This window comes from Esox lucius, chromosome 2 (genome assembly GCF_011004845.1).
Source record: "Esox lucius isolate fEsoLuc1 chromosome 2, fEsoLuc1.pri, whole genome shotgun sequence".
In the NCBI taxonomy this organism is placed as follows: Eukaryota; Metazoa; Chordata; class Actinopteri; order Esociformes; family Esocidae; genus Esox; species Esox lucius.
Window position 1 is genome coordinate 21,726,098 of NC_047570.1, and position 26,736 is coordinate 21,752,833.

General features: G+C 39.2%; 1 protein-coding gene across 19 annotated transcripts in view; it reads left to right on the plus strand.

Moving 5' to 3' along the window:
* The window catches only part of sox6 (SRY-box transcription factor 6), a 173,888-nt gene extending 161,085 nt beyond the window's left edge, over positions 1 to 12,803 (plus strand). For 14 of the 19 annotated variants that reach the window (XM_029125251.2, XM_029125257.2, XM_029125256.2 and 11 more), the window contains 3 exons: positions 4,321 to 4,563; positions 6,005 to 6,221; positions 7,285 to 12,803. In XM_029125251.2, coding sequence (XP_028981084.1) covers positions 4,321 to 4,563; positions 6,005 to 6,221; positions 7,285 to 7,597 — 773 coding nt within the window. In that variant the 3' untranslated portion in view covers positions 7,598 to 12,803. The remainder of the gene's footprint in view (positions 1 to 4,320; positions 4,564 to 6,004; positions 6,222 to 7,284) is intronic. The other 5 variants (XM_029125242.2, XM_029125243.2, XM_029125245.2 and 2 more) reach the window with 2 other exon arrangements.
* The last annotated feature ends 13,933 nt before the right edge of the window (positions 12,804 to 26,736 follow it).

The following is a 26,736-nucleotide window of genomic DNA, read 5'->3' on the forward strand; positions in this document are numbered from 1 at the left end:
ATGAATACCTTCATCTGGCCCGGCAGTCAGCAGATTGGCCTGCGTTGATGGATACTGTCAGCCCCACGCCACACCACATTTCATTGCACAATAAACATGGCTGTCAAAACCAAACAAAGTGAAATCAATTTATCCTGTACAGTGAGTGCCTGCTAAATGAAATGAATGTACTGTGGGGACGGTGGCAGTGCAGGTAGTGTATTATTCCTGAATCCTGACGGCAGGGAAATAAAGGCATGCAGGCTTCTTTTTTTTTCTCTACAGCACACGTGTTCAGGTATGTGTTAATGGGAGGTTTGTAGAAGAGAGGAGAGGGATTTGGGGCTTGCGAATGTGTGTATATTTGTTGAGACGCAGGCATTCACGTGGAGAATGGGAAAGGAAAGCCTTGGGCGTTTTGACCTGTGCCTCTCCTAGGGCTCTGAAGGAGGACAGTCATGAGCAGTATGCTGCAGGCCAGTGTGGGCCACAGAGGTAGCTACAGTGGTGAGAACAAGTATTTGATACACTGCCGATTTTGTAGGTTTTCCCACTTACAAAGCATGTAGAAGTCTGTAATTTTTATCATAGGTACACTTCAACTGTGAGTGACAGAATCTAAAACAAAATCTAGATAATCACATTGTAGGATTTTTAAGTAATTAATTTGCATTTTATTGCATGACATAAGTATTTGATATATCAGAAAAGCAGAACTTAATATTTGGAACAGAAACCTGTTTGCAATTACAGAGATCATACGTTTCCTGTAGTTCTTGACCAGGTTTGCACAAACTGCATTAGTGATTTTGGCCCACTCCTCCATACAGACCTTCTCCAGATCCTTCAGGTTTCGGGGCTGTCACTGGGCAATACAGACTTTCAGCTGGGTTCAGGTCTGGAGACTGGCTAGGCCACTCCAGGACATTGAGATGCTTCTTACGGAGCCACTCCTTAGTTGCCCTGGCTGTGTGTTTCGGGTCGTTCTCATGCTGGAAGACCCAGCCACGACCCATCTTCAATGCTCTTACTGAGGGAAGGAGGTTGTTGGCCAAGATCTCGTGATACATGGCCCCATCCATCCTCCCTTCAATACGGTGCAATCGTCCTGTCCCCTTTGCAGAAAAGCAACCCCAAAGAATGATGTTTCCACCTCCATGCTTCATGGTTGGGATGGTGTTCTTGGGGTTGTACTCATCCATCTTCTTCCTCCAAACACGGCAAGTGGAGTTTAGACCAAAAAGCTCTATTTTTGTCTCAGCAGAACACAATGACCTTCTCCCATTCCTCCTCTGGATCATCCAGATGGTCATTGGCAAATTTCAGACAGGCCTGGACATGCGCTGGCTTGAGCAGGGGGACCTTGTGTGCGCTGCAGGATTTTAATCCATGACGGCGTAGTGTTATTAATGGTTTTCTTTGAGACTGTGGTCCCAGCTCTCTTCAGGTCATTGACCAGGTCCTGCCGTGTAGTTCTGGGCTAATCCCTCACCTTCCTCATGATCATTCATGCCCCATGAGGTGAGATCTTACATGGAGCCCCAGACCGAGGGAGATTGACCGTCATCTTGAACTTCTTCCATTTTCTAATAATTGCGCCAACAGTTGTTGCCTTCTCACCAAGCTGCTTGCCTATTGTCCTGTAGCCCATCCCAGCCAATTTTATCCCTGATGTCCTTACATAGCTCTCTGGTCTTGGCCATTGTGGAGAGGTTGGAGTCTGTTTGATTGAGTGTGTGGACAGGTGTCTTTAATACAATTAACGAGTTCAAACAGGTGCAGTTAATACAGGTAATGAGTGGAGAACAGGAGGGCTTCTTAAAGAAAAACTAACAGGTCTGTGAGAGCCGGAATTCTTACTGGTTTGGTAGGTGATCAAATACATATGTCATGCAATAAAATGCAAATTAATCCGTCTCTCACAGTTGAAGTGTACCTATGATAAAAATGACAGACCTCTACATGCTTTGTAAGTAGGAACACCTGCAAAATCAGTAGTGTATCAAATACTTGTTCCTCCCCACTGTATATCCATCCATGCACAGTGTGTGGCAGGCAGATGAGAGCTGTCTGACCGTCAGATGCCTGATACGACTGTGGCTTTGAGGACGCTCCCTGCCAGAGGCTAAATGACAAGAGCTAAGTCCCCAGGGCTCTGGCTGATGTACCGTGACGAGGTGAAAAGGCAAATTGCACTGGTCTCCCAGATAAAGGAAAGCCTTTCTGTATTATGAATGTGTTGGTATGGCTGTTAAACATGAGCTGGTATAAATGGATTTGTATGTCCTGAGTGGAGGCACAGCCCAGTTGGAGCCTTGGAGAATAGGGCCTCCTGCTGGACAGCCAGACCTGAACCACAGTCCAAGGTCTACTTAGACCGGACCTCAATTCATCTTATCAGTGTGGTCGAAGCAGTCCAACACCAGCCCAGAAGGGACTTCAGTATGTACATATGTCAGCACAGTATCACAGGTTTTCATGAAATAGACTTCTAATGAACAATATGTCTGTGATCCTGTATAGTGTGTGTGTGTGTCCCTGTTACTCTGCCAGTGTTTCTTTAAACTCCTTGGGATAGTTCCAGCTGCAGCACATCTAAAGTTGAGTGTGTCCCCGTCGCCCTAAGTCTGACCAGCTCTTCTCTGCACTGCCTTGAACAGGAGTGAATGTGTCTTTGGATAGTGAATCAATCACGGAGCAGCACAGCGCTCCATTACTCATTAACAGCTTGATTTTGTTTATCAACTGAAGTAATAATAGAAATCAAACCGCAGGTAACGTGTGCCAAGACGGCAAGCTTGTGGAGAATCCTAATGAGAACACTTCACATGTGGATGATGAAATATGCATGAGTCATCCCAAGCTTTCTTTTCCAGATTTTGGATCATTAAAGATGGATGGTAGCATATGGAAAGCTTTTTTTTTTTTGTCTTATTTTTCAAACCTTGTTTATCAACATGTTTTTGTTTGTTTAAATATTCATACAGCTTTTATTAAATTCTTTCACATCTTACATATAAAAGGAAGCAAATGTGCATGCAAACAGAAATCATTATCAGGCTGATGTACAGTTTACTTCGGAGAGACAGAGAGACTCTTCTCATATGCTGATTGAGAATGGCCTGATTAAGAAACAGCAAGTTCTGTGCGTGAGTCGACACGTTCTCATCACACACAATGTGTGTGTTGTGTGAATGCGTGTATGTGTAGCAGTAAATGCGTGTAAGGCATAAAGGAGTATTTCACTATTTTACTACTTGAAGGATGTTCCTTATCCTGAAAGTATATTGAGGTCCAAGAGTCAATGGACTGTGACACATTTATGTTACTTTGGCTCTGAACACTTCTGGAGTTACTTTGATTGTAAATAGGAATAAAATATGTTTTGAAATACCTCTACATTAATGTGGATGCTACCATGTGGATCATCCAAAATGTATCATGAATAATTTGCAAGAAAATACCCTGGAGTCATGCTTTTCTATAAACATTACAATTACAGTGTAGGTTAACAGGTGAGGTTAGCATTTTCTGTGTTATGCCACTGTATGTTTCTCACTCATCATTTACAAGGCTATGAGATGCACAAAAGATGCTGTTAAATTTGATGGCAAACAGGAAAATGGAACGCACAACTTTTACAATATGCCAAATAGCTTTTTGGTGAGTGTTGCCTATCATACTCAACTCAAGTATACTTACCACAGCTAAAGCAATTCTATCCTCAAAGGCTCATATTTCAAGTGTATTAGTAAAGTGTGCAAATGGGTTGGTGTTTTTTTTCTCCAAATCCCCAAAATAGTTAAGTAGTCCTTCTAAGAATGTTATATTAAGAACTTGGTAGCGTCTCGTCCCTTCTTGATTTTTTTTTTTTCTTATTTTTTTTGGCTTCACATGATATTTGTTTTTTAAGTAGGCGCACCTTTTTGTTTAATTAAAACTTCTGGCAACATATTTTTAAAAGATATAGGACCAAATACAGAATGCCTGCCGAGCTCCAAACATGATTTCCGACATGCATTTAGGTCAAGATCCTCTTCTTATGGTTTTGGATATAACCCAAATGATCCATAGGGTGGTATAAGTGCTCTCACAATGTTCATCAAGGCCAGTTGTCAAGGCTAGTCTGGTCCAGTGGAAAAAAGTTTGTGGGCTTCCTGTAGTTCAGCAACAACCTTAGTAGCCCAGAGCGAGAGCGAACAGCATTCTTAGTTGAGCCCCGGTCTTTGTCTTAGTGATGACAGCCCTTTGGGGATAGGGCTCAAACGCGGCTCATGGCAATTGATTAATAGCTCGCCTCGCTCTCTCTTCTGCTTTTTGTTCCTGCTCTGGTGTTTCCAGGGTGGAAAGCTCTGAATGGCTCTGGTACCGGAGCAGATAAACCACAACAGTATTATTGTTGGCCTACAGGAGGCACCAGTACGGCCGAGGCGCGGGTCTACAGGGAAGCCCGGGGAAGGAACAGCAACGAGCCCCACATCAAGAGGCCCATGAATGCCTTCATGGTGTGGGCCAAGGATGAGCGCCGCAAGATCCTCCAGGCCTTCCCAGACATGCACAACTCCAACATCAGCAAGATCCTGGGTAAGACTCCCTTCTCTCTTACATCTCTGTCTCCCGTTCTCTTGCAGCTATGCCTCTTTCACACATTCTGCCATTGCAGTCTATCCCTGTATTTAAATTATGTTCAGATTACATTTTACCGAGCAGGATCGAATTTGTACAGAAAGTTAGGATATTACAATTTACTTTTTTGGGGGGATTTTTTAAAAGTTCTTTCCACAAAATTAAATGTTCTCTCTCAACCAAAACTATGAACTTAAGCAATAACAAGGACCCAATAGCCCCACAAACACACACACGCACATTGAAATCTGCCCTCAGCTGGGTATAACCATTTGACTGTTTAGTTGTTGGCATTAGTGATAAACGTGTAGTGTTTAAACCACTATGTTAATAACAAGAAGAAACAGAACGCCATTCATGGAACAGTGAAACACTGTGGAGGCAAATGGCCTGGTGGACAGAATCAAACCTGTTACTGTTCGTGACAGGAGACCCAAACGATCTGTTGATCAAACGCTGACATCTAACATCGTTTGTGGAAAATATTTTCACCTTTTTTCCCAAATCTTAAAAAAAAAAAAAAAACTGCACATTCAAATCAGACAGGTTATTACTTAAACCTTGCACGGTTTTAATCTCGTAATGACGTTATGCTCATTGAGGTGTGTGTTTAATTAATCTACTATGCCCTGTGCTAACTGAAGCCAACTGTGGTTAATACCTGTCTGTGTGGACGTAAACATTTGTAGCTGGTACCAGTGGGAGTTGGGGGGTGGCATGTTGTCTGATTTGCCACCGTGGCTCAATCAGTGCTGGCGTACAGATGGATTTACCGCCACGTCACTGCCGTCAGTGTTGGTCATGAAAAATGACGGCGGCTAAATGGGTCTCGTCCCCACTGTGCTGAGAGTCAATAGATCACGGCTATTAAAAGTGCTGTCATCAAGGCAGCAGCAGGACACTGGAGTGCAGCGAGAAAATATTTACAGACCGGGTATAGTTTTCTTATCGTCCCCACAATCCTGCTACTGGACTAGATATGGTATCCACCATTGAAACTCTCATTTAAAGGAATGACCTAAGTAATTACATACACAATGTCGAATAAAAATGAAAGAGCAACACTATCTGCCCCGGGCACCTTGATTTAGTTTTACTGATTCAACTAATGTGAAGTGTGTTGAACACTGTTAAATGCATAGTATTTTTTACAGTACATATTCTGTTATATCATGCGTGCAATGATGTCCAAGGAGAAATACTTTGTTTGCCGATTACAGTAACAATCTTTAAATTAAACAAAATATTATAATGTTTTTAATTATTGTAGTTTTCAATAAGTAATTTTGTTTCCAAAGTTTGTAAATAGATTTGATTCCCAAGTCCTTTCTACTCCTTCGTTTAGAAAATGTACATTCAAAGTGTTTTCAAATTACAAATTCCTGTGTGTCTGTTACAGGCTCTCGCTGGAAGTCCATGACCAACCAGGAGAAGCAGCCCTTCTACGAGGAGCAGGCCCGGCTCAGTAAGATCCACCTGGAGAAGTACCCCAACTACAAGTACAAGCCCCGGCCCAAGAGAACCTGCATCATCGACGGGAAGAAGCTCCGCATCGGCGAGTACAAGCAGATGATGCGCTCGCGACGGCAGGAGATGAGGCAGTTCTTCACTGTGGGGTAGGTGCACAGTGAAGAACGGCAGGCTTAGAGCACAGGCGCGACACACACACGTAGACACACGGCAAAATTACTACCCTGGAATCAGTTGGCGTTTTGCCTGAGAACATACACTCTTCACTGGGTTTACATTATAGATGATTGTAGTGTGTCTGCCCATGTCACACGGTCTGTCCCTCAAATGCACCATATAAATGCATCACATTTGCTTGTTAAATAATGTATGTTATACAACCCGTGCAATACATAGATGTTAATGAATACCACTGTAACTAGTTTTCTCGTTTCAACAAAATAAATAAAATAATGCCATTTCATTTTCTACATGACTTAGGCAATTTCCAAACAATTTGAGTCAAACACATTTTGTGATCTGCTTTATTATGAAGTGTTTTTTAATAGTTCTGATTTATCAATTTGACACAATCGCTTACTGTAATTGCAGAGAAAAAGATGCAGACATTATTACAGGATCTAAAGCATAAGTATAGATTAACAGAGCGATGGAGGGCAGCTGTCTGGAGCTAGCTCCTGCGTGTGGTCTGTAAGGAGTAGACTTCTCCATGTGTTCCCTTGTCACCCGTTAGCCATTCAATCGCTGGAGTATCAATTACTGCTAAAACACCAGATTGAAAGAGAGAGCACATTAACCACCAAATTGACTTTATGTTTCTAATAAACTGGGTGCCATTTCAGAAAGACTCAAAAGTGCCGTCATGATGACTGTTCTCCCAAATCATTTTCACCGAACCATTGGCTGAGAACACACCTATGTAGGAACACATTCTAGCTAATACTGTCAGTTAAAGTAAAGGCGTCTTCCGGGTTGACTGAAGTGGCACACACACTCTCAACCTTCTTTATTTGCTAATCCTATGTAACTGTAAACATTTTCCTTCATATATATTAAAAGTAAAAAAATAAATCCACCTATAGAAAGAATCCAGAACTGATTGTTAAAAATATTTAGCCTGTGGATTGTAACAACGAAACAGAAACTTTTCTAATAGTCTCTCTCTCTTTCCTTCTCTGGTTGTCTCTCTCTTACTTTCTCTCTCTACAGCCAACAACCGCAGATCCCCATCAGCACCAGTGCCGGCGTGGTCTACCCTGGGGCCATAACCATGGCAACGACCACACCCTCCCCTCACATGACGTCAGAATGCTCCAGTGCCTCAGCAAGCCCGGAGCCGGCCATTCCCGTCATCCAGAGCACCTACAACATGAAGATAGAGCCCTGTGCCATGGTAACCAATGACCCCCTCATCAACGGAGAGGTAGATGAGATGGACATGTACGAGGACTTCGATGAGGAACCCAAATCGGACTACAGCAGTGAGACTGAGACACTGGAGCCCATCGTCGGCGCCAACTAAAGCCTCTCCACATCAGAGCCGAGACATACACACATTCATACTGGAGAACCGTACACAGAGCCAAGACTAACTGAAGGAAGAGAAACAAACAAACAAACAAAAAAAAAAGAACAAAATACAGAACAAAGCGTTCCGATGTATCATTTAGGAGCCTGCATGCATATGTGACTCCGTCAGAATCAACTACTACCGGTCTTAAATGTTTTTACTGTGTGTGAAGCAGTTTGGTTTTGTTAGTTTTGGTTTGTTTTTTACTATCCCATCATTTATTTTTTGGTTTTGTTCATAGACTTTTACACAATTGGGTTATTGCCTACACAACTTTTGATGACAGGACTTGAAATGTAATGTTTGATATGAATCCATTGTTCTTAGTCTTACTTATTTTCTTATGATACACATTTTTTTCTTCAGTTAAATGCTTTTAATAGATTTTATTACTGTTTTTGATGGGAGTTATATATTCTCACTCAGGTATGCTGTGCCAGCCAACAGCTTGTGAATGTTTAAATCAAAATTTTTTGAGACTATTAAGAGAACAACCTATTTGGAATTTCATTATAACAAAAAACTGACAGAACATTAGCAGAATTCTGGGAAATCATCAGACTCCCTTATTAATTTTATTATTATTAACATACTGTACAATTTTGTGCAGATGTGCCAAACATTTCAAATTAAAAACAAAATTGGAGAGTCTTGAGAGATGAGACTGCATTATTAACAGACAATCTCTTGGTACATTAGTGTGGCTTCAACATTTTTTTTCCTTTTATTTACCTTCCCATAGTGATACACTCAGGAATCTGGAGACAGTGTGCTGTGTCTAGGCCAAGAACGGGAGGTGATGTGATAGCTTCAGGTGTGGTTGTTCAAAATGACAGCTGTTCTCCATGGAGACCAGTGCAGTGACCAACAGGCCCCTGTCCCTTCCCAGCTAACCATCCAGTCTAACACAGAGCACTGTAACACTCTCTTTTCCTCTCATTCACTCGCTGCTTTCCAACTTAGTCTTACTCACCAAGTTCTTAATCGGAGCAATTGTAATCAAACCAGAATGCCAAAGGGGCCAAAGGCATCCAATCTGTAGGATTGGAAAGGCAGTGAAAGGCAGCTTTGGGGGCATTACAATCACAAATTGCTGTTTTACAATGTGTAGCTACACTACATTTGGTTAAACACTTTAGCCCCTACTGGGGCAGCAAGTTTTAGAGTCTTTGGTCTTAAAACTCTATTTTATCTTAAGTCTTTTTTAGACATTGTACATCTTAAATTGACACAAAATAGTCTTAAAACCGAGCATACATTAATGCCATGTATTCAGTATTGCAACAGTCTTAAGACAAAAGGCAGAGTGTGAGGGTGTAACATGTGTAAGACAAAAGACTGAGTGTGAGGGTATAACGTGTGTAAGACAAGCAAGAAGTGTTTCCTTTATGAGATGGCTACAAGGTATCATATTATAATGAGTTGTATTAAACATAACAGTATTTAATCAATGAACCACAACAGAGCTGTGAAGAATCTCTACATTGATGCACTTACTTATTAACACTTACTAATTAATTTTCATCCCAGTTGGTATTTTCCATTTTTATAATGGCCAGTTGTCTATTTTCGATAAAAACAAAATTAGTATTGAAATTAATAGAAAATAAATTTTCTTTTAATATAGAAAGAATATGAAATGTGCATTATGCAATCATAGTGCTTTATCTTGTGACAATCTTAAGTTTGTCACAAACTGAATCCTTACCCTCTTTAATTGTCCTTTAAACATAAAAAAAAATACACCAGTTTTATATTATTTTTTATTTTCCTCTGCGTTCAAAGCCTTACTGTCTATAATATGCCCCTCCAACAGGCTGGAAGGACTAAGCTCCTCCTTCTCCTCACTGTCCCTGCCCTGTCTTGACCCCGACCTCTGCCCATGGCAAGTTTGGCAACCCTCACACCCAGGGGGTGCCATCTGGCTCAGAGTGGCAGACACTGGAAGGCTGGGGGAGGAGAGAGGGGGAACAATAAGGAGCACTTATTGTGCTCTCCATCAAAGCGCGGGTGGTGAGGCCTCCACCCTGGCTCCAGCCCTGGCCAAGTCGCTAGGCGCTGGCGAGCAGATGGAACAAGTACATCAAGCTGTGGGGGATTATTAAAATGACTGACGAGTGGGTATCACTCAAATACAGCATTATTAATGCATGAGCCCGGCTATTCTCGCCCGTGCCCTTGAACCTGTGCATTTCAGATGAAGCCCAGAGGTTTTTTAAAGGATCAAATGACTGGTCACCAGCATTGGCTGGTTGCATGGCAAAAAACACCTACAACTGCTGGTCACTGCATTACTCTCTCAGGTCTAATTGGTACAGATGGCTCTTAAGTACTTTTTTATTTTCCTTGACCCATTCGGAGCTGGCTATTATTGTGTTGTATTGTGTTTGAAAGCATTTATCTTAAGTCTTAGAAGTTTTTAAGCACCTCATTATTAATTTACATTTCATTTAAAAATGTTTTGGTTGGTTGGCTAGTTTCGTTGTTGTTATTGCTATTTTTAGGTACAATGCTTTTTTCTAGGATTGACTCCCATACACAAACTTTAAACTGATTTTCCTCCAGGTCAACATTTTTAAGCTGTGTGCTGGTTGATTTGTATGTATTTTTATTTGTACATATGTTTATGACCATGCCAAACCAATTCAGTGGGCTGGTAAAAAAAAAAAGGACTCTCGATGGGACTGAAACTTGACTGCGCTTGTAAAAATAGAAAAGAAAAAAATGCTTAAATCTCGCAAGGAGACAAGGTTTCATAAGTGTTATAAGCACTGGATATAAATTGTATTTTTGTCGATTCTGACTAATGTGAAACCCAGAATGAACAAAAGTCAGTTGTGGGCTAGTTCTCACAGTTACCAGATTTGAGTCATTTTTCTGTCTACTTGTTTCGTTTATTTATGCAAAGACACGTTTAATGAATGAACACTTTGTCTAAGCTCCAGGGCCGCCAAGGGGAGAGACAGTGTGCAAGATAGATATTGAGCAGTTAACTCGACAGAAGGCTTGCATAGTAACTGGTTAGCTGAGAAATACCGGACTTCAGAAACGCATTTTATTGGTTCACATGTTTTGTGTTGTATATTGTATTTGAAGCTTTATAGTGAGTATAGACATGTTATTGTATTTATTAGCCACCGTTGGCTCTAAAATTGTCAGTAGAACATAATGACAGGACAATCAGAGAGACAGAATAAAACAGATGTTTAATGAATTGGAAGTCAAAAATGTTTGTTTTCAATAAAATGCTTATAGATTTTATTGTAAATATAACATAGGAAATATAATTATATTTTTGTTCATGAGTACGTAGTGATATAAGTTATGTATTTTGTCTGTTTCTTTTTTCTTTCAATCAGTGTATGCTGATCCATGTTCTTAAAACTGACAAGTCACTGTACCTCAAGTAGATGAGGAATATTTCTCCCAGTAGAAAAAGATCAGTATTGGACAGAACTGTAGCAGAGACAGACAGACAGGCACCTGACTTGATAGCATATTAATGACCTCCCTCAGATAATTCATTGAGCTTCAATAATCAGTTAAATTTAAGGAGCCTTTAAAAAAATATATCATCCATTATATAATTACATGCACATTTAGCACAGTTAAGGTGCTCTGTATCTTTAATAAGGACAATTGCTTAAAATTCATTTGAACAAAAAGCACTTAACATGTATGTTTTTATTATACTTGTGTGTGCAAACATGACCCTAACAATGTGTTATGTGTTTGTCACAGATCTCAGTGGTTATACTGTCATGTGCCATATATTTCCTGAGGGGGGTTGATAGTAGCATAAATTAAGTTTTGTTGTAAAGGCAAATCTGCATGCATTGTTGCATTTACAATTAGAATAAACTAAAAAGGATTCTATTAATCAGCAATGTTTTGTTAAAAACACTAGTATGTTTCTTGGTAAGCTGAAATTGGAGGGAGTGTGCAAGTATGTATTTGTTTTGATGTGGCACAATGCCAAGCTACTAGTGGTCATTCTAGGTCCTCTTCTATGTGTTGCTGGTTCTTTTTTAAGCTAGCCCATTCAGCCATCAGCAAACTTTTGTCATGACATTTTTTTTATTAATCCATCTGTGTCTAAGCCATGTAAATGCAAACAAGATTTGACAACTGAGGACAGTGTGTATGATGTTTCACACAACTTACTGTAATTCTTATTTCTGTCATTTAACTTTTTGATGTATATGGTGAGAATGTTCTCTGTGTTAATTTAATCAGCACAATTCACTGACATGCTGGACTGACATGCTAGCTGCTGTTCAGGAGTGTACAATATGCTGTTGGGGACAACTTATATAGTTGTGAATGGTACTTTGCTTTGTGTGCTGTGTGTGGCTCTTCTGTTGTTGGGGCCATTGCTGTTTTGAAACCGCTGGCATCCTGATACAGTTTTCTGCATTGAAATCTATTTCTTGGCAGGTATAGGCAGGTTTTGTTTGGGGGTAACTAGAGAAAATTAAATAGTGTCTGTTGCTGCTTTGAAAAAAAGTTTTAATTCTGAAAATGTAAATAGTTTATCATAATATCTTGTACAGTCCACTGTAAAGTTTTTAATTGAACTTAAAAAAAGGTTGCCGTCACATTTGTGTTCACATTCTTTATACAGTAAAAAAAAGGAAAGCTATTTGCTAAGGATATTATTGTTAAAATAAAAAAAGGAAAAAGGTACTAAAATGTTCTTTTGCTTGGCTTTAAAATGTAAACCAGCAAGTCTTTGGTTTCCATGTGCAGTATTGACGTGAGGTAAACTTAAGGTGAAATCATTCTACAGTGGTACTGTATGTATTGGAGAGCAGTCTCCTCTGTTTTGGTAGTATTAATACAGTATATCAAAGATACACCAGGTAAGTGACACATTTGGGTGTATCTAGGCACCTTAGTAATGTGCATCTAGGTTGTTTTTCCCCACAGGATGCATTCAGGCATATTGTAACGTAACATCATCTTTCTATATGTACTCAATCAATTTATGTATCAAGGCAGGAGTGGGTTGTATAACTGCCTATTTAAGCTAATTTACCTCAAGTCTCCTCCTTTTCCGTAAAAGAGTAAGAAATTGTGTGACAAAAAGTCTCACCATCACTCCATCTTTTGTACTGCTGTTGACACTTACAAATTAAAGAGACATTTTGTTTTAAAATCTAAGTCTCTATTTTGTTGCTACTGTGCATTGACGGTCCACTGATTTATTACATGCAAAAATGACATTTCCCATGGTGCTCTCCAACATTTTATTTTGTTTTGTTGGATTGAATTCTTGAAGACCATTAACTTACCAGAGGCCCATACGTTGTACATTCATCATTAAAATGAGTAAACAGAGGCTCATGTTCCCTAATGATAAAAATAATATTTCATAAACAATGGTGTCTGTTCTTTTTACTGACTCTGAGACAGAAGCAAAAGTATGATATGAGACAATACATGTATCTTTATACCCTGTCTGTAAACACTGACACTGTTTTCTGAAACTGTGTAGTATCCCATCTGCACCCCTGTTGCTACACATTGGGTGACACCCCATCATTTAATAAGAAATTAGTATTTTTTCAACTTTTTCACATATAAACATCTGGGTTCAATAACTGTCATATCCCATCAGATAACAACATATCAGCTTGTTTTACTCCAATGATTGTAGTTGTGTTTAAAACATTCTTAAAACTATAGCTTTGGTATCCTGCAAGTTGGTTCTGGGTTTCTTAAGAAGCTAGTAAAGGGAGATTACATGCTTTTTCAGGCTAAACTTAGCTTGGTTGTAAAGAAAGAACGGCCAAAATAATCATCAGATAACTTTGTATGGTGTTGTTACCATGTCAGGTGATTATCGTACCAAACATCTGTTGTAGATGATCTACTCCCATACCTAATGAAATGTCCAACGATAGGTAGAAAATAGAAACCTTGCTAAAAGAGACAGATTTGTTTTCCTTTGTAAAAACAATAACATTTTGATTTGGTACAGTTAATATAGTAATCAAGTAGGAACTTGTAATCAATATTTTTTTTTTTTATCAGAAGCAACTTGTTTCTGTTTTTTAAATTCTGTGTATGTACCCTAACATCCAAAATGGTGAGCATGTATTCTGGCCATTCAAAATATTAGAGGGTCTTGCTGATTGGCCAGCTCATCTGCCTTGGGAGGATGACATGACCCTTGAAAAGAGCTAATATTTTTTAAACAGCCTGTTCCAGATACAACTGTGTGTGTGTGTGTGTGTGTGTGTGTGTGTTTCTGTATATACATACTGAACACAAAACTAAGGACGTTGCAGGTGATAAAAAAAAAATCTAACAATAGTTTATTGTTAAAATACAAACATAGGATTGAGGATACACAAACAAAAAGAAAAACAAACAAAAGCATAACATTTAATTCCCACGTCTTGTCAAACCTTTGTTTAAACAACAAATGAGCTGTCGTTGGGCCTTGGGTATTCTGTTGGCAGCCCCTGTTCTCATACTCGCCAGGATAATCAACTGCTGGTCTGGATCAAAGTGGATGTCCTAGAGAATACCAAAGATTCCAACTGTGGAACTCTTTTACTGTTCAGTTTATGCTTTGGTTACTAATAGGAGTATATGAGACGTGTGTTAATGGAATAGTGAGATTTCCAGTTTACAATTACTGGAAATGGCTCAACATACACTATACAATTCAAAATGACATAATAAAATAACTGCACATTTTTATTAAAAAAGGTACATATTTTAAATGTATTTCCAGGGATATTTTAAACCTATTGTTGATAAGAAATACAAACTGAATTCAAGGTAATTGTAAAGCCAATTGTAACGTAAATTGGAAACAAGAAAATAAAAATATGGTACACCATACATTTTGTTTTCCATTCATACAATGTCTTAAATGAACTGCTGCAGCAAAAAGAAGTACAATATGTCAGCAGGCTTTGAAATTATTCTCAAATAGATGAATCACCCATAGTCAGCTTATAGAGTAGGATTAAGTTATTTTGAATATAATACCAACCAACAAGCAAAACAAACTTGAAAAATGTTTTCTGAAAAATAGCCTTGAAAAATGTTTGGTGCAAGAGTAAGAGACAACCTTAGCATTCGGTTTAGCGAGCAGTAAATCTCTGGCCAATATTGGTTGCAAATTTAGATAAGCTGTGTGCATGGTAATCTGATGGCTTTGCATTGCTGCAAGTGGCCCATAACTTTTTAATAGTCAGTAATAGCTCCTGTTTGGGAATTTTAGAGGAGACCTTCTCCAGGCCCATCCCTAAGCTTTTTTTCTTCTTCAGAAACCGTGAAAGGGGGGGATTTGTTACTGTTTCAACTGTGTGCTTTCCATTTAGTTTTAAGTAATTTAGGATTCAGTGAACAATAACCTTTCACGAACAAGAGATTACATTTTAGATTTTGAGTTACACACAAGCCAATGTTTTATACTGCCATTTTTCTGCAGCCAAACAGTTCCCGTTACCATTCATGGTAAGAATTATATACCAGGACTGTAAAAAAAGAAAGCATATCTGTGGTATATCAACTTTAAATGAGTAAAAATGTTTTTCCTTTGTGTTTGCTAGAGTTCTCTCAAAAAAAGAAAAAGATTCTGGAATAGGAGCTGTTCCCAAACATTTTGGAAAACCGTTCAAATATGTTTTTTTCTCTCTTCATCAATCATTTTTTGTCTTTTACCAGTGTGCTGCCTGTGCGTAGCCTTCCCCGAGAGCATGCGTAAAACCCACAGTTTAACTGCGGTGTGTATAATAGACGCCTGTGTCAGCTTTCTTCAGCAGAAGTGCCCAGCGGTAGATGGAAAATTAGACATATACCACTGCACAATAAATCTCATAGTAATTCTCCAAGCTTGCATTACAAATAATGGCCAGGAGAAAAGCCCTGTGCTTTGTGTATTTGTCTTTATGTTATCGTGCATGGGGGTGTGGGTGTACAACATTAAAATGATACGGGGCCTGTGACATTTTAATCTTGAGTGAGAGACAATAATTCTAATTTCCATAGGCCCATATTTTTAATCTTCGATATGCCATACTTTTTTTCTAGGCTTGCCAGATGGAGTAGGGGGGTTGGGGTTGGAGGTCCAGCAAGGTATGGAGAGTAATGCCACTGCCTGTAAGTGGCTTGTTTGGATGAACTGTCACAGTGTTAGTAAAAAGATGTAGGTGTTGGAGCTGCAGATAAAAATGAATACAATGTTACTGCTGCATCCTAGCAGGACTGCCATTTCACCAATCAGATGGGTGGAGAATATGGGGAGTCCTCAATGCTTCCTGGATCCTCCACGGCATGGCCACTAAGCCCAACGATCAGTCAGAGAGTGCGGGTTCCCAAAGCACAGCTGCTATTTATCTGATTTTCTCATTTGGCTTGACTCATGACTTTTTTGAACTGCCTTTGGCAGTGCTAATGCAATGCTCACGTATAGCTCTGTCTCTCTCTCGCTCTGTCTGTCTTTGTCTTTCACTCTCCGTCTCTTTCTCCCTGCCTCTTTCTCTCTCTTTGTGATTTATTGGTACTTGCAAATTCTATCTATTTAGGGTTTTACACTGTCAATTGCAGGGAATATGTATTTCATGGATTTCATCATAAAAATAAATGTTATTACTTTTAGGAGTGAGGCCCAATGATTGACAACATACCCAGCATATGAATTCATTTGAAATACATGATAAAAAGAAGCAGATTTTAGGACTGCCCATTATGGCCAACATGCACATTCAGAAATTTGATTTGGCTTTTCTTTCTGAGTAATCGGACATGCATACATATGTAAGGACAGCCCACGCCCTCAGACATTTTTTAATCCTTAGAGGTGAAGGACTTAAGGAATCTTGCTAATTTCACAGATGGTTTAAAATAGATTAGTGTGGAGTAGCAGCTCCCGGAGACTGGCCGACTCACCAGGCTCCCTGTGCGGCTGCCAAAACTCTGCACTGCCGACACTCGCAAGTGCCTTCCAAAAGTCCTGCAAGGTTAAACTCAAACTTTAGCATCCTAATACACTACTTAGCTTAGGATTTTCTCACTTCTATTGAGTTCTCTCTTATTCTCTCTGTCTGGAAGACGTTTAGTGACCTTCCTATTTGATTGATATGTGCCTCCCTTATTTGAGGGCTTTATAGTTCAGTAGACTTGCCAATTTCAGTTGAAATTGGTTTTCCAGATCCCATTGGCATGGGTTGCCAGCTGTTGTATATGGAAGGACATGGAATTAAAAATCCTCTGAGTATCCACAGGCTTTGGTTCAGTTATCAACATAAAGTAACAAATTATCATATTGTGTTTGTTTAGTTTGACATTTTCAAGACTTCTATTCTGAAGCTTTTTCCAGATTGTTTACATTGTTTACAGATCCAGAGTACGGAGTCCTTATGCTTGGGGGGAAAAAAATCTTCCTCACTCGTTTTTTTATCAAAACAATTGCAGCAAGCACAATGGGCCTTATTGAAATGAATGCACTCCCTTGGCTGAGAAAAACCATCTTAATTGTATAACGTCTGTCCTGCCCCATCAATCGTTTGGCGCAGTGTGTCTGAGAGCCAAGCGAGAAATAAGGAAGAAAAGAGGCAAAATTGAAAGGGGACGAATCTAAGGGTCTGCATGGTGATGCTGTGCTGTGTAGGCCAAGCCTGCTGATAGAGCCGGGCCATGTCCGAGGAGGCCAGACACAACTCTGGCCGGGCTCAAAGGGCCCAGCTTGGAGTTAATGTGAGAACACAATGGGCCTGGATGAAAAACTCGACATGGTTTTGTTGGACTTGTCATTCTTCATTGCATAGCTGTGAGGAAAACCTAGGAACCATCTGAATGTTATTTGTGCTTTTTTTAATGAGCCATATTTGGGCCAGCTTTCAGCAAGGCCTTTCTGAGGAAACATTAACAATGGAAAGATGCTTTGAGAAGTGACACTCTGGCTGTGGCTAGACCTTCTTGGACCTGACTCATCAGGGGTTTGTCTCCAGAAGGCTGACATCATGACACAATGGGACACAAGCTGTTTTCAGCAGCTATCACAGTGATGCTTTTTCAACAATTTAAAACCTTTTATATGGACAGGATGTGAAGCATAGCGCGCAAGAGAGATTATGAGCTGATCTGAGTGTTGGAAAATTGGAAATATGTCAGTTCTATGAGAAACATTAAAACTGAACTAATGTAAAATAATTTCACTACTGTGTACAATGTACCAGGAACATTCACTGTTTGTTATGTATTGAACTGTATGGACTCCACTCACAGTAGAGCATTGATATTGCCATATTTGAATGCTGCTATTTGTAAGCAGATTTCTAATGATTATGATATTAAATAATGATTAACAATTAATTAACAAACTTCTGGATAATTAAGTTCAATGTTATTTTGAGGATGAATTAAAAGCAATGTCTGAGATTGATGTTGACCAACTAGGGATTGCAAAATGACTGATTAGGCTAGTTTTGCATCATTTTATTATAGATACATAATACATAAAAGTAAATCAAATTCATAATGTCTTACTTTTAAAACATATTTTAACTAATTGAATCATATAACCATATTCCAGTCAACAATTAAAAAGTAAAAGAAAAACTAGCAACAGGTTTAACCAGGGGCCGACTGGCCATCAGGAGGTTTTAGACTTTTGCCAGTGGGCTGGGCGACCCAACTTACATGGGCCGCCCAGCAGCCACTCATTATGTACAATTTTTCCCAGGATGATCTGAATTTTGGAGGCCGCTCCGCCTGACTTGAAATTCTCTCTCGCTGGCGCACAAAGGTCTACACAACCACTTACTCACATGGACCGACCCAATATTTACATTTTGAAGGGGAAGGAGGAGTGACCACTGCATAATTTAATTTGTCCAACATTTTTGCAGAATGGGATTGGTTAATATCTAAAACAACATATTTTTTTTGTATTTGCGGCTTTTCTTAACATACATTTGTTGTTAAAATGGAGAGGAAATAGAAAGGTGGTAATAGAAAAATGACAATGGTCTCTTGAAGCAGATGCTGCCAAGTGCACCATAATGGAGATGTTTCAATGGCCTATTAATAATGCTGCTGACAGTGCTTCTCCATCACACACACAGACTCAGCCCAAAGGTGATTTTCCTGTAATACCAAATTCAAGTACACCAACAGTGGTGGGAAAAGGGCACACATGTTGTTGTGCTTAACTCTCTATCTTCCAATTAATCTTAGTGGTGTTTGTTATAATGTTATTTTAAAATCTAGCAATATTTTCTCCTCCTGTTGGTAAATGCGGAATGTGTGCTAGAGAAAAACACCAGAAGTAATAGTAGAAATAGTACAAACAGTTGAAATGAATGCAGAAGGGTCCACCTGTAAATGATTACTACAAGCCCATTATCAGAAATGGAGGCAATTATAGTGATAAGCAGCAAAAATATTGTGTTGCATTAACATGCAACAAGGGCACGTTCAAAGATTTCACTCGTGCGATAGCAAACAAATGGCCGATTATTATAATAAAAATAAAATATATTTGTGAAGTCAAAGATGTATTTGTTAAAGTATTGTTAATTACTTTAACAATTATAATAATTAACAATACTTTAAAAATTACATTGTTTGACTTCACAAATATATATTTATAGCTTAACCAGCGGAGAAAACTATGAGAAAGCAGCACTCGTGGCATGTTCTGCAGCTTCAGAAAAGTTAAATTTTCAAGGGGAGAAGCTTTGCAGCTGGAAAATGGCATTGCATCTGCAAACATGTAAATAGTAAAAGAATTGGAGGAAAGATAACCGCTGCATGTGCACCCAATACAAAGGTAAAAAAATAAAAGCCAATATTTTAAAGCACACTACAAAGCTCAAATAATGTCTCAAAATGTATTTGAAAAAATCAAGACCAAGTAAGGGCGAGTCAAGAAAGGCAAGGAAATAACAGAGATGCAGGTTAAAGAGCACATATGTTCATTAAACCCATTAAGACAGATCCCCGGTTTCAAAGGCAACCCACTGAACTAAATTACTTTCCCTTGCACATTTGAAAACTGCATTGAGGACATAACAAACAATGATTTTGACAGTATTGGTTCAGATCTCAGTGGCCAGAATCTTCACTGGTACAAAATCATCTGAACACATTACAGTCTTCAATGGCTTCCTGTGCTCTACCGAATTGAATTCAAGACCCTCCTCCTCACCAACAAAGCCCTCCATAATCCTGCACCTACTTACCTCTCTGACCTCCTGCCTGGCTGTGTCCCCTCTCGTTCCCTCTGCTCTGCCTCTGCTGGTCTTCTTGTCACACCCCTTTCCGCCTATCAACTATGGGTGCGAGGGCTTTTACCTGCTCAGCACTTAGGCTCTGGAACATTTTCATTTTATTTTGTTTCACCCCACTGTACTACAACCAAGACCAGGTTTTAGACTTTTTTCCTGAATGTGTAAATACTGTTTTTACTATGTAAGATGTCCTTGAGTGTTCAGAAAGGCGTCCGACAAATAACATTTATTATTATATTAGAATGTTGCTTTTTGTAACAATTACCTGATGGAAAATCGAATGTGCTGCTTATCAGCATACTATGAGCACATACAGTATGCCAAAGAGCAAAGTTGAAATGGTTAGTTGACTTTCGCGGTATAATATGCAAATATTGAAGAAGATCTTCTTGTTGGAGACCTACAGAATGTTTGCACAAGTAACAGAAGGTCAACCCCTCAAAGAAGTTACATGTCAAATCCTGGACAGATCCAAGAGCCGCTGTGCTACTACAGCAACACCAAATGAGAAAGGGTTCACAATCAAGTGCAGCCAAACATAAGACAACACTCAAGATGTGTTTGTTCTGTAAAAAAAAACAGAGGGAACATTTTAATATTCAGAGAAAACATAATTTGCATTGCTTCTGTGACTAAAAGTAATTCAGGTAATGATTGTAAAAGACGACTGACATCCAAAGTGTGTTCCCAAAGACACCCAACTGGGTTATACATTGAAAGAAATCAGTAGATAAAAAGTACAGGTTCAGATGCAGAAAAATAGTCAGTGAGCAGTGCATTGTTTTCCTTAGAGAGGTCTGTCCATAGTGGGGTCAGTCAGAACCAGACACGTTCTGTTGTACCTGTACAAGTCAAGTTGAAGAACCATAATTAAGTATTGCAAACCTATGCTGTCTTAGACCCAAGAAATGTAGCACAGAAGAATACAGTCCTTATCTACGTGGTCTCTGATCTTTAAGATGGTTTAGTTTCAAGATTGGAATGGGAAAAGTTCATCAAGAAATGGGAAGAATTTGTCTAGAATTAAAATGTGATCCGAGTAACCGAGGTGCATATTCCTATCCAGAATTCAGTTAAGGAATGTGGAAAGAGGGTTAAGGTATTCCAAATTGATGCAGACATTGTATTACTGATTAACAGCCAAGGTAATGGATCAAATACTATTAAAACAAGACAGGGATGGGTAGTTAATGGAACTGAATGGAGGCAGCACTGGTGGGGATCAACAAAGCTCTGTCTAGAGCAACCTCATATTTGTGGTTAACTTGGACAATCTCCTAGTCTAACATCTTAATCATGACTTCGAGAAAGAGACATGACAAAGAGAAACAGATTTCAAAGGATGACCAAGGGTTAAAACAGATAATGTTAGCTCCACTGAGCTAAGAAATAGACACTATATAAGCTGCTGCAATGTTACAAGAAAAACCTCAATGTAAAAATATGTAACAATTCAGTGTTGGCTTCTTTTCTGGAACAGGAACAAGCTTATGAACCAATTTGGTCAAAGAGCACTTATAGTCAGTTTGCAACCCATAGGGATTTTGAGCTCAACTAATATACACAGCTAAGCACATTTTGAACAAATTGAACTGCAGGTGTGATTACAGTATTGCACAGGCTTATAGTCAGTCATGTCATAATGACTGATTGGACTTCAGTGGATGGAATACTTCAGCATTGATAGATATGTAAAACAAATAGACTTTGGAGAGATCAAGTCAGCTCATCTATCTGATGCAAGTGAGTCTTGGGCATAGCTTTAGTTATTATCCCAAGAATAGTTTTGACTGCTAATGTATTAGCACCTCCTTTTGAAAGACACATCTGCCTTGAAGTATATGACACTGAGAGATTTCATATGATCATGGCCAACCGAGTCAGTGCTATCAGAGCCTTATCAGTACGTAAACATCAAGATCAATAATCCCAACTATGCACAGATCCCAAAAGTCCAAGACTGTAAGTACCATTCTAACAATCATGATGAAACCTTTTGTTCTTATTCCCCACCACTCAACCTGGAGCTAATTTAGAAAAGCAGTTGCCATGTTTCTACAGGTGAACAGACTTCTTTTGTAGTTGAGCAGAGGAGAAAGTATGTAGTCATGACTGTACATGCCAAAGAACCAGACAGACAAGCAAAGCCATTTATAGTTGAGGAGGAAATTAAAAGGTTATAGAAAAAGACCTGACCATCAAATGGGAAAATGCTCTGGAACCCCTGATAGAGATTTTGAGCACCACCAACACAATCCAAAAAACAGTGAGCTGAGATTTACCCTCCAACTGAAGTAGGATTTTGTTACAGGCCAACAACCGGATCCAGACCAAATGTTGTAGACCAAATATAAATTGTAATCTTTTGAAATAGTATCGATTAATTCAGAATATACTAATCACAGATGGTCTAATTGCAATACCCTAGCGTAAATAGAAACATTCTGGACCTAGCCAAAGACACGTGGGATACGCAGCCTCGCCCCTGCAGGTGGACAATCAAGCACATCAGCCTCATGAGAGACCGTCTGTTGGCAATATGCTCCTCCCTGTTGCTGGCACAGAGGAAGGGGACGTAGGAAGTATTGGAGAGAGTATTACCTGTGAACTGCTGACTCTGTCATCCAAGTGCAACATGTAAACCTACTAAACATTTCAAAAAGAGGTAGGCAATGACACTGGGCAAAACCAAATGCCCAAATCAGTCTGAGAGTGGCGCTCAACCCCAGTCAGCATAGTGATAAACCAGTTCCAATGATTCCTCTCTCACCCACCGTCACATCCAAACTGAACTAGGAGAGAATTCAACTTTTGTTTTTTTTATTTCAGCTACATTGAACCAGGTAAGTCAGTAAAGTGATGTACAACGACAACCTGGCTAAAGACAATATGATCACTCCGTTATACATAAATACAGTCAAAGCATTATTTGCAACGGAATAGAAAATATATCAATAAGTTCCACCATATGAGGTGAGTATATACATGGCGGATAGGTGCATTAGTAAGTTTTCATTGGCAGCAGAGACCTGAAAAGAATGATGACCAAAGAAAGTTGACTTTTGGAGTGACCAGTGTACGGTATCTAGCAGTATGAAGCTTGCTACTGGGTTAAGAGATGTTGCAGAGCTATCTGAGGTGGGGGGGGGGGGGTTATCAGAGACGTAGGTAAGCTGATACTAGTGAGTCCGGCAAAGCTGACTGTAATGGAGCCTGTATGTCCACCACGGTCATGCTCTGGCTCGTTATGCTAGATGTACCTAAGTTAAATTAGCCAGCTAACTCTCCTTCTGTTGTAGAAAACATTACTTAGCATGTTTGGTTGACATAAGAACAACTGCTTTCTCTGTCCTTAGTAGATCATAAGGTTTCTCCAAGATGCTATTTTTTGTTATCTCTGCACACAAGTGTCTGCATGTTTCACAAGGCAGGAGGCAGCTGGCTTTGGGAAAAGTGGCCAGTGTATCTGTGATTTACAATAATTTCTCAATGAAATATGTACATTCATAGACCATGGAGATGACGTGTCCCCATCCAAAACATGCCGATCCGTTTTCATGGACAAACCGGCAGGTTAACTGAGTTGAACATTTAACAGGCTGGCAGTCATGTCATCCAATTAGCATGCTAAACATGCACACAATCACTGAGTATTTGAAGTTTATTGCGATCCAGGTCTCTGTAGGCTAAGATGCTGCATATGTCGGCTCAATTTGAAATTGCTTTTATAAGTTACAATACTTATAACCAGTGATCTGATTGAATTCTGGCCTTGATTGTGATTATATCATGTAAAACTCTCTGGATTAGAGTGCCATATAAATGACAAAAATGTCAAGTAAATGTTGACAATACAAATATTTTGGTATTTTTTCTGTGTATAATCTTACTTTCTGAGCACGGTTGTTGGCACATTGGTTTGATAAATGAACTTTAGAAAAATCCACATGGGACAATATTTCAGAAAATGTAATTTTACATACTGTTTCACATCATTGCCTCTCCTCAGTGTATTTATCTCTCAAAGCATTTGACTGCATTTCTTTGGGGAAGAATGAATACGTAATGGATATTTAAAAGCATCTTGGCTCCTTCTGCTTTTTGAGGAATTTAACAAAATAAAGGTTCCTGTGTTGGCACGTGTTATTATCTCAAAGCCATCATTCAGCCCTCTCAAGCATACATCAATTACTCAACCACACCTTTATGAATATGTAAATGTCTGCAGAATGCCTCATTAATTAGTAATTCATGCATTTTTCACGAGCTCTATACATTGCCAGTGTAGTCTGATGAATTAACAGTGAGAAATCAGAAAAAGGAATACATCATCACGTTTTCAGCGGTTCTGAGTAAGAGCTGGTATTTGTGTCTGTCAGTAAGGAGAGAAATATCCTTATCTTTCATGTAGCTACTACGGTGAAGCCTGTATTGGGTTATCCAAGGATCTCTTGCACATGATATGCCTTTGGGGTTTTGGCAGCGATTCATTTAAAAAATATAGCTTGCCATTCTTATCCTGCAGTAGGAAGCAGTTTTGAATGGTGCCCTGGGTCAGCCTACTGACATACAGTAAACTGCTTAGTACCTTGAAGTCTCAGGTCCTGTGTTCATGAAGTTTCCTGGAGTCGGATTGCTGTTGTAGGATCAGTTTGACTTTAAAATGATAATAAATAGGCTTGTTTGCACAGCACTCTGAGCTGCTTTATGGAAAAACTGCATGGACTGCATGAACTTGTTTGAAAAAGAACACATATAGTGGTAAGGATCTTACTGAAGTATTTGGGACCAAACAACTCACAGCGGTGAAGTGGCATATTTTCATTAATTTAAAACCCACCTCTTGTCCTTCAACATTCTTTGAAAGCAAGTTTGAGATTTTTGGAATATAGTCAAAAATAACAATTTAAATTTGGGCATTTGTTTTCGGGAAATTATAAATAATTATTTATGAATATCAAATGATTTTGACAACCAAAGATAGATAAGAGGTGTATAACTAAAACATAGATCCTTAATCTAGTAACTAATCTAGTAATAAATTGCAAAGGGAGACACCAAAGAACAAAGGAACGGGAACTTTCACAAAGACCCTCACCAGCCACAATCTGCAAAAATACATCAACCTACATAACTAAGACAGCTATTATTATATCCTCAGAACTAAAGTTGTGGTGGATGGATAGCTAACCAAATGAAGGATCACAAGACTAGTCCTGAAGAATAGCCCCCCTTATCAACTAGAGACACATTCCCATCTATGCTTCCTGGCACCATAACATAAAACAGAGTGATCTACTCATGGTTCAAGATAGGGAGATTAAGGCATGACCCTTGGTCCTGTATTCAGACCCGAGATAAACATTTGCAACACAAACATTCCAATGAGCAGATGACCAGACACACAGGGTATAGCCTTGGACAGAAATGAAGTACACGTTTAGAAATTGGCTGTACAAAATCATTATGCAAAAAACATATTGTTGTCTGTTTATTGAACAACATTTTGTTTCAGCAACCTCTGTGCTTGTGTCCTGCCACCCCTGCCGCCTCGTGACAGCAATAAGTGTCTGAGTGGATGTAACTGTAACTGAATGCAATCGGTCTACTGAGGATAAAGAAAAACGTACGTAAAACAAGAGAACAAATGAAACTGTTCAAAATGAGCCGGTCATGAGTCTGAAACCCTGCATAGTACTGGTACTGGCTTGGATTATTGTTCCAAACAATTATATGGATTTTCCCCACGATTGCTTTATATTCCCAATGAATTGTGTTGATTATGTGACTTAAAGGGGTAGTTTGTCTAAAAATAATATTTATCCCCCCCCACCCCAAAAAACATCATAAGTTCGTCCAGAATGGACATTGTAATTTTTTCCAACCATAATTCAGCGGCTGTAATTAGCATTCTTAGCATCATCCAAATACATGACTGGAACCTGTTGGTCCCACTACAGCAAAGCTGCATTACAAGCGGAAAACTACTCCAAAACACTCCAAACTAAGTGGTGTTGTTTAACTCATAGAACATGACGATGTTGTACTCCTCGAAGAAAAAGTGGTACGTTTTGCATATATTTGTTATTTAAAATGAACTGGTTCTTCCTGTGTTTACCGGTCAGTTTTGTTCACAATTGCAACAATCCCCGCGTTCTTTCGAGAAGAGTTGTATTCGTCACAGTAAACAAAAGGTAGCATTCGCTAGCTAGGAAGTAAGTTACCTATTTCGTCATTGATATTCACCAAAGGATAGTCAAAATGTATATGTATATGATTTCATTTATTTAACCACTTAAGTTGTTTTTACAAGAGTCAATATACCTGAATATGTAACTAAATCGTATGTCAGTGGTCGAATGAAGTGTTATATGTCTGGATAAAGATATGACAATGAGTGAAACACCAAGTCTGCTTTCCCAGGTCCCTTGCGTCCTTTCTTTGCAAACAAAACACTATCGTGGTATTTTTCACATAGACAGAAATAGAACTGAAGTCCACTGACAATATTCACAATAATAGGCCAGCTAGAGAAACACTCACGTAGCTTCTGGAGGTTAAAGTTCATGCCCACTCCAATGACATCATCACCGAAGCACACCAGCTGTGTGAATGGCTGTAGGGAATAGTTCACTAGTGCTGGTTTGGATAGACCAAATTCTGACGGTTGTTTGGTTACGGTATAGTTAAAAAAAATGTATGCTACCGCGATAGATTCCTAAATGTAGTCAGAAGCTTTTTGAAGCAGTTTTCCGCTTGCATTGCACCTTTGCTGTAGTGGGACGCACAGTTTCCATTCATGAATTTAGACGATGGTAAGAATGGTAATTACAGCCG